Below are 8932 nucleotides of genomic sequence, written 5' to 3' on the forward strand. Positions count from 1 at the left end.
TTGGGTTGCTTCTTCTTCCCTGAATTCTTAACCTTTCAAAATGCTATCTCCTTAGATTGAAAGGATGCAGTGAACAGTGGAAACAGCCTTTGGATGAGTTTGTTCATTCTTAAGTAATTCCTATAGGGGTATCTCGCATCTTTGGAACATGGGGTGCGCTTCATCTGTGGTCCTCAGTTTGGGAGATTTAAGCAATACTCAGAACTACCTGGAAAAATCACATTCATAATTCTATTAGAGTCTAAAACTGTTAATTGAGAATTATCTATCATGTGCTGTCTTTTTCTTGAGGCATTTCCTAAGTCTCTGCACTGCTGAGATAGTTTCTCAGTAAGTAGCCTTTCTACTAAGTAGAAGGAACTTCTTTCTCCTTCAGTTTAGAGGAGGTGCCCCGACTCACTGAAAAGGCTGAGGGGTACCATTTTGTTATTTCTTACGGGGGTATGAAGACTTTGTGTTCCATTCTTCAGGATCACAGAACTATGCATCAAGGAAACCACACCACCATATCTGAATTCATCCTCCTGGGACTCTCCAACAAAGCTGAGCAGCAGAATCTCCTCTTTGTGCTGTTCCTGGGTATGTACCTGGTCATTGTGCTTGGGAATGGACTCATCATCCTGGCCGTGGGCTTGGATTCATACCTGCACACCCCCATGTATCTGTTCCTGGCCAACCTATCCTTTGCCGACATTTCCTCCACTTCCACCTCGGTCCCCAAAATGCTGATGAATATTCAGACCAAGAGTCAATCCATCTCCTATGAGAGCTGCATCACACAGATGTACTTCTCCATCGTGTTTGTCGTCATCGACAATTTCCTCCTGGGGGTCATGGCCTATGACCGCTTTGTGGCTATCTGCCACCCTCTGACCTACACGACCATCATGCATTCCAGGCTCTGTGTTTTGCTCACTGTCATCCCCTGGCTCCTCAGTAATCTGGTAGCCCTGACACACACCCTTCTGCTCACTCGACTGGTCTTCTGTGACAGCAACGCTCTCCCACACTTCTTCTGTGACTTGGCCCCTCTGCTCAAACTGTCCTGCACAGACACCGTGATCAACGAGCTTGTGTTGTTTACCGTGGGCTTATCGGTTATCAGCTTCCCCTTTGCCCTCATCTTCTTTTCCTACGCCTGCATCGTCAGGGCTGTCCTGAGAATCTCATCCGCAGAGGGGAAGTGGAAAGCCTTCTCCACCTGCAGCTCTCACCTGACCGTGGTCCTGCTCTTCTATGGGACCATTGTGGGGGTTTACTTTTTCCCTTCGTCCACTCACCCTGAGGACACAGACAAGATTGGGGCAGTCCTGTTCACTGTGGTGGTACCCATGATGAACCCCTTCATCTATAGCCTGAGGAACCAGGATATGAAAGGAACTCTGAGGAAGCTCATCAATAAAAGAAGGTTACTTCCTTTGATACCATGAGCATCTGAGTTCCTTTGATCTTCACGGCCAGGTGGATGATGGAGCCCAGAGTTTGTGACAGAGAGGGGATGGTTCAACTTTTGATGAACTTCCAGATAGCTGCCTCCTATCCACCAACTCTGAAGGGTCGGTGATTTCCCAGATAGTTCTGACCTTGAAAACAAGATCCTTCACCCCACATACAGATTGTTGTCCCAACAACAACACACATCTTGATTGCAATCTCCAAACTCTGGTGTAAAATTTTAATAACTTAGACACTAGTTGGTACATGTAATGCCTAGAGTCTAGTTTTTGCAGCTTTGAAGCCAGTTACTATTAATCATTTATTTAATGTGTTTTCTAGGTAGTTTTTCCCCAAAGTGTGTTTGCCAAAGTTCTATTCAGTGAGATGTTTAATAGTTGTAAAAAAAAAAAAAAAAGGAATATTCCCACTTTCAAATAATTTGGGGCAAGTCTGAGTTAAGTGAGGCAAAATGTTATGAACTAGCGAACTTCTCTGAGTTTTCAACTAATATTAATTTTGCAGCACTTCTCAAAACTGAACTGATTCAATAATACAGAAACTAATTCATCTCAGGGTGGTTTGTGGAACTAGTGTTGCACAGAATACATTTTGAAAAATGTGATTCCAGGTGACTTCAATTATTTCCATAGAAAACCATGGAAATGTATATACAGAAGTTATCAGTGATGGTCCTGACTCTGTCCCCAAGTTGCTATTAACCTTAAAGCATGCCAGTTCACCTTCTTGAGCCTATTTTCTTATCTACAAAATAAGGTGATTGGTCTAGGCTGCTTGTGCATCAGAGTTACTGGGGAAAATTTTTTCTAAAATTCACATCTTTAGATCCTACAATGCCTTTTTTCCTTGGTCCAGATGCAGTAGTGTGGATTCAGGCTTTTTAACTCCCCCTGAGTCAATTTTACTGAATTTTAAGAAAATAATCAGGATAGTCACATAAAGCAGTTCAGTGGAGATCACCTGATCCCTAGGCATGCTTTTTAAATATCCCAGTTGTTCCATGAACGGTCCTGAGAGAGCACTGATATGAGCCACCACAGTTCTGGAAAATATTAAGCCTAGAGCTCCTTAGGCATTATACCCTGTTAATCACAAAAGACCCTCAGAGGTGTGTGACTGATGCTCATTTGCTGGTGCAACTGCATCTCAGCAAATACAGATTACTCATCAATTATAAAGATTAGTTGCAAGAAGGCTTTGAACAAGGTTCAAACTTTCAGTCTTCTCTGATGTTAAAAGAAATGTTACCAGCCATGTTTTACTACTTTCATCCCAAAACCCACCCTGGACATGCTGACCCAGCCTCTCTAGAGAAGGAATCAGGCACTCATGTTTGGAAAACACAGAGGGCTACCCCAAGAGATTTGGGTTAAATTGGTCTCTATCCCTGTGACCTGTTCTGTCTATTGCCTTTGGATTTGAGGTTCCACAGGAGACTGGAAGGCAGGGAGTAAGGAACAGGAAAGCTGATTTGGCCAGATATAGACTCATATGCCAATTGGGAGCTTGCTCAAGAACATGGATTAGAATTAGGATTAGAACATAGAAGATAACTGGGAAAGAAGAGAGAGTCACAAACTCTTATGAGGACCTTGACAAATCTTCACAGAGGAGAAGTCGAGATGTGTATCTAGATGCTTGCATAATCCTTAGACCTCAATTTGTCATCGTCAACAAACATCTATTGAGAACCTTCTGTTTACCAGTCTCTGCGTCTAACCACAGGACTAAGAGAATAAATGTCTCACCATGCATGACCTCAAGCACTACCAAACCAGAGAAAGATTAAAAATAATTTTACATTGCTAAGCAAAGGCAATGTTTGGCCAGTAATTCGTGTCATTAAGGAAGCATAAGATTTTTGCACAGCACAGTCAAATGAATGGTATATTACTCTTGCTCTAGCCATGCCTGAGAATAGCCAATTTGTGATTTGATCAATAAATTAAGAGAAACCTCTGCCATCTAACTGTAATGCAAATGTAAGATGGATGCCTATAAAGACCAAAAAAAATCTATATATTTGGATATTGAGTGATCTATAAAATCTACATGTATAAAAAGCTTGCAAACACTCACTAAGCAAAATTTATGAGTACCTGTGGGAGTCAGAAGGAAATAGGGGCAGTGTCTCTGCTTTCTTGACTCTTACCTCATAGTTCAGGAGGCAGTGAGCTTGTAAATGAATAAACGATGACTATAAAACAAGGCAGACAGAAGTAAGCAGGGTTGGGGGAAGATAATGAAATAGGGTGGAAGGCATGTTTTAAGTAGGGAGGATTAGGAGTTGGGGGACACCTCCACTAGGCATTTGAGCAGAAAACTGAATAAAACAAAGGAGTGAGCCAAGAGAAGATCTGGAGACACTTTCAAGACAAGGGAAGAGTGAATTTAAAAGATACCTACATAGGGACAGGGTTGCTTCTCAAGGGACAGGCAGCAGATAGCCCTAGGGTAGAATGAGGAGGAGAAGGAAATAGAGACAGCCATGCAGGTGGTTAGGAACCCATCCAGGTGGAGTCTTGTAGGTCACGGCATGGCAAGGAATTTTATATTAAGTATTTATAGAAGGACTGCTTGGTACATACGGCTGAATGAAATCACCTGTGACTAGAGAGAAAGATTCTGACAAAGCCCTGGAAGACTCTGATCTTTAAGAACAGAATAACATAATGCCCAGAAAGACAAATGAATTTTTCCAAGAAGAGAAAAACTGTTTCAGATCCACTGTTACAAATACTTTCTAATTTGCTATCATCCCTAGCTGTCTTTCAACCTCAGCATTGAAATCAAAATGACACTGACTTCTGCAGACAGATTTGTAAGGAGATACAAACATCTCACATGTCTTCCTTTCATTTGCTCTATTCTCCTTTTAACAAAGGACTGTCAATAACTCAGAACACAAACCTCTTTTATAATTGACAATAACCTATTATATATTTTATGAATTACCAGAAGAGAGGAGCTTGCAGTCTCAAAACACAAAATAGTGGTAAGGAAACAGAAATTTTAATTACCTTGACTTGATATACATATTGTATAATGCATGGAAATATCACACTGTACAAATGTGTGCAATAATATGTGTCAATCAGAAATTTTTTAAATAAATAAATGGAATTAAATTAGCATACAGCTTTAGGCAATATTATCTGTGGCCTTTTTAACTACTCAAGAATGATCGAAAATATCTTCTATTTTTCTCTCATAATAAAGAGAATAATACACTATTGACCAAGTATAGATTATCCAGAAATACATGAATAAATATACATTCCAAAAGCAAACAGTGTGTTCAACATATTAACAAACAAAATTTAAAAAACAAAAGGATATCTCATGGATGCATAAAATCTTATGAAAAAAATCCAAAAATCCATTTCTGACATTAAAAAAAAAACTCTCAACAAACTAGAAATCAAACAGAACTCCCTTAACCTGATGAGAAATCCTCATAATGAATGGTGAAGAACTGAAAGTTTTCCTCTAAGATCAGGAACAGGAATTTATATCCCCTCCACACTTCTATTCAACATTGCAATTCCAATCAAAATTTCAATAAACATTTTTTGTAAAGATTTTTTTGAGAGAGAGAGAGAGAATGTTTAATATTTATTTTTCAGTTTTTGGTGGACACAACATCTTTATTTTATTTTTTATGTGGTGCTGAAGATTGAACCCAGTGCCCCAGGCATGCCAGGCGAGCGCGTTACCGCTTAAGCCACATCCCCAGCCCATTTTTTGTAAAGATTGAAAGTCTGGTTTTTAAAAATTATATGGAAGTTCAAAGGGCATAGAATACCTGAAATGGCCATGAGAATAGTGAAGTTTAAGGACTAGCACTAATTGAAATTGAGATACATCAGTATTCAACATGTGGTATGGTACAAAAACAGAGAGATCATTGGAATGGAATATAGAGTCCAGAAATAGGTCTCCACATACATGAACAACTAATTTGGGGCAGATATGCAAAGGGAACTCAGTGAAAGTCATCCCACTGTCACCCTGAATGCATACCATCTTTATTTGTCACTTAAATATTTACATCAAATGTTTTTAAGTGGGCAACAGACATTTCTCCAAAGAAGATTCGCAAATGCCCAACAGGTATGAAAAGACACTTAAGCTCTTATTCAAAGACTCCACCATCCAAAAGACAGTTGATGAAAGGAAAATGTGCACTCACTATCACAGAGGAACGAGACAGCTTGCAATGTGCCCAGGAGCCACTTCAGAGAGTGCTGCTTTGGGGACCTGAGTTATCCCAGCAATTCGCCTCAGCTGTCTTCTTTGGTGGGGTCCTTGATCCCATGAGGGAGCTTTTCCCATCCCTCCTTCTCCCCTATCAATCCCCTTTCTCTGCTCCACTGATCACCCTTCTATTTTCATGGAATTCTCCTCCCTCACTTATTTTTCTAAAATTGATTAAGGGGTAGATTTTCTGTTATCTTTTCTTAATATGATTTTTAAGAAAGGTCTAGGCATGCCAAGTGTCCATGAGAATTTGGAGTAAGTGGAATTCTTATGCACTGAGAGCATTGTTGATGCAAATGGTAAGCGATACAACTACTTTGGAAAACAATTTCAGCAGATTCCTAGAAAGTTATACATGCATCTACTTTATGACCCAACCGTTCTACCCCTAGGTATATACTTAAGAGAGGGGAAAGTAAATCTCTAGTCAAAGGTTTTCCATTGACAATTTATAATAGCCAAAAACCGGAAATGACCCAAAAGTCCATAAACAGATACATAGATAAACAAACATGGTATATCGTATGATGTAATAATACTGAGCAATAAGAAGTAAATTGTTGACATATGCAACAATGTTAATGATTCTTGAAATAATCATGCTAGTTGAAAAAAAACATACATTATTCCTTTTATACAAAATTTACACAAGTTTCTAAGAAATTCAAATTCATGTATTATGGCAAAAAGCAGATGAGTGTTTTTCTGGGATGTGAAGAAAGAGTAGTAGGAAAGGCCACAAGGGATGAAGTACAGTAGGGCATAAGAAAACTTTTAAGGGTGATGTATACATTCATTATCTTGATTATGGTGAGAGTTTTATGAACATATTCATTTGTTAAAACATATCAAATGGTAAATTGTTTAAATATACAATTTATTGCATGCCAATTAAACCTCAACAAAGCCATTTTTTAAGTCAGCAAATCAGAAAGGATTTTAGACACATCCTTCGAATATATCTTATGTTGATGATCATAGAACCAAAAGTAATGAATTATATATACATAAATATTCCATTCTATACTTGTACATAGTATTAAATAGTAAGAAATAGCAATGATCATATTTGGAAAGTAATCTCAATTCCTTCAATGATTCCTTAAGCCCAAAAAAGAAGATTTGAAGGCAAGGTTGGTGACTGCATGGTGGCACCATATTGATTAGCTGTTTATTGGAAAAAGCTTTGACAGAACAGGTCTTTCTGGGAAGGCTTTGGTAGGCATAGTTCCGCTGAACCAATCCTGCTCTTTCTGAGGGAGCTGAAAATACCCCCAGACCTTCCACATTGTCCCATGGGAGGTGCCTAGGTAAGTTTCATGAACTTGGCATTTATGTCAGTCTCAAAAATGTCCCCACTGCAGCCCACAGTGACAGAACATTGAGAACAAGAGTGCAACTGAAACCCGGACAACTCTGAAGAAAATCTCAAGGATGTGGGGCCTTGGAGAAAGAAAGGGCAGGGCAGGCAGATATCAGTTAAGAGGAGGCACTTTGGAGTGAAAGGCCTCAGAGCAGAACCTTCATCGTCTGCCACTTTCTTGCTACGTACTTTCAGTTCAGTCAGTTCAGTCACATTACCTTTCTGGTCTTAGTGGGTTTTTTTTTTTTCTTTTGCTAAGTGGAGTCAATAATAATTATTTTCCATTACAGTTGCTAGGACTAAAATCAATGATTCATGTAAAGCTTTTAGCATAGTGCCTTGCATGTGCTTAGGATGCATTAACTTAAGAGTTAAGTTTAAAAATTATTCGTGAACTCTCCACTTGTAGAAGTGTCTACCTCCAAAGCTCATGGGACCAGGAGGGACTATTCCAGACAGTTCTGAAATAAAAAGGCCCACAGATCAGCTCTTTGTGTTCTGGAACCTGGATGATCATTTTAGTAATATGTATGGATGGTTATAGAGCTTAATCAGCACACTCCTACTCCACAAGCACCCAGTTGGTTTTAAGAATAAATGATACATGGAAAGCCCACGCAGGGTAAGTGCTCTGTAAGTAGAATTTCATAGATGAGAAGCAGGTTGAAAGGCACTAACTAATCTGAAGCCTTACAGCTAAGAAATAATAAACTGGATACAATGATGCCAAATTCAAAGACTTTTCTACAACATAAACACATCTAACACTCACAGGAAGCCAGTGTGTTGAGGGAACACTTACATAGCAGTTGATATTTGAAACAAGGCCAAACCTTGGATTGTTTTCACCCCATTCAGCAGTTTTTAGGTGTTCGATGCAAAGACACGAAAGCTGACAGGTGAACTCCAATGTTGTGGCCACCTGCACAGTTTTTTTTCCCCTATATCTTTACCTTTTAGAGTTTGAAAGCTGCCATTTGTTTAATCTGCACACCTCACTTTCTCATGCACAACTATATGTGCACGTGCGAGCGTGCACACACACACACACACACACACACACACACACACACTCAGTCACATTACACAGCACTAGCACTTGGGCTATAAAATGAATGATGCCAACTTCCTTCTACTTCCAGAAGATTGGACTTTTACCTTTTATCCACCAGATAAAAGGAAAAAGAAAAGTACAATAACAATAAATTCTGGGCTGAGTGATTTAGAGCAGGCAGTAGATCACAGCTAGAGACAGGAGGTATGGCAATTAAGAGCTTGGACTCTGGCTGGGTGGAAGTGGCACTCTACCATTTGCTTGCTGACCTTGGGAAAACAGCTCAACCTCTCTAAGCTTAAGTGCTTCGTCCACCTGTAAAGCAGGAATAATAAGAGAGTGTGCCTTATAAGGATATCTTACAAATTAAATAAGGTAATTCCTGTAGCAAATCTCCTATTATTTCTGGAAGGTAATATCGAATAAACGTTAGTTGCTATATATTAATATTATTACAGTCTTTATTATTATCATTTCAAGCCACAGAGAAAGAAGGAAAACAAAAGGAGAAGAAATGATGGGATTTGGAAAATCCCTTTGAACAAAACAGAAGTTTCCTTTGTAGACAGCTTCATGATTTTTCCAAATATTTTTTCCCAATTCATCATGTACTTCTGTCCCAGGGAATGCACTGGGGCCAGCAGATATTAGTGAATAAAGACAAACATGGTCCCTACCCATTTGTACATAAGATGCTCAAAAAAAAACAAAAAGATTTATTTAAGTAAGTAAACCCATGGGGCAGATAAGAAACTAAGGACTGACGAAGATGGAATTCGAAGGTAGACACTGAAGCTTCA

At 39.2% G+C, this 8932-nt stretch overlaps 1 protein-coding gene across 1 annotated transcript; it reads left to right on the forward strand.

The window, feature by feature from the left end:
- Positions 1-443: 443 nt before the first annotated feature.
- On the forward strand, positions 444-1430 carry LOC101974401 (olfactory receptor 1S1). The gene has a single exon (XM_005331675.2). The coding sequence runs from the start codon at positions 444-446 to the stop codon at positions 1428-1430; it is 987 nt and encodes a 328-aa protein (XP_005331732.1).
- Positions 1431-8932: the final 7502 nt, after the last annotated feature.

Source organism: Ictidomys tridecemlineatus, chromosome 4 (assembly GCF_052094955.1).
Source record: "Ictidomys tridecemlineatus isolate mIctTri1 chromosome 4, mIctTri1.hap1, whole genome shotgun sequence".
In the NCBI taxonomy this organism is placed as follows: domain Eukaryota; kingdom Metazoa; phylum Chordata; class Mammalia; order Rodentia; family Sciuridae; genus Ictidomys; species Ictidomys tridecemlineatus.

Excerpts from the sequence above, each read along its gene's own strand:
- LOC101974401 (XM_005331675.2), top strand. The coding sequence starts at position 444 with ATGAAGACTTTGTGTTCCATTCTTCAGGATCACAGAACTATGCATCAA.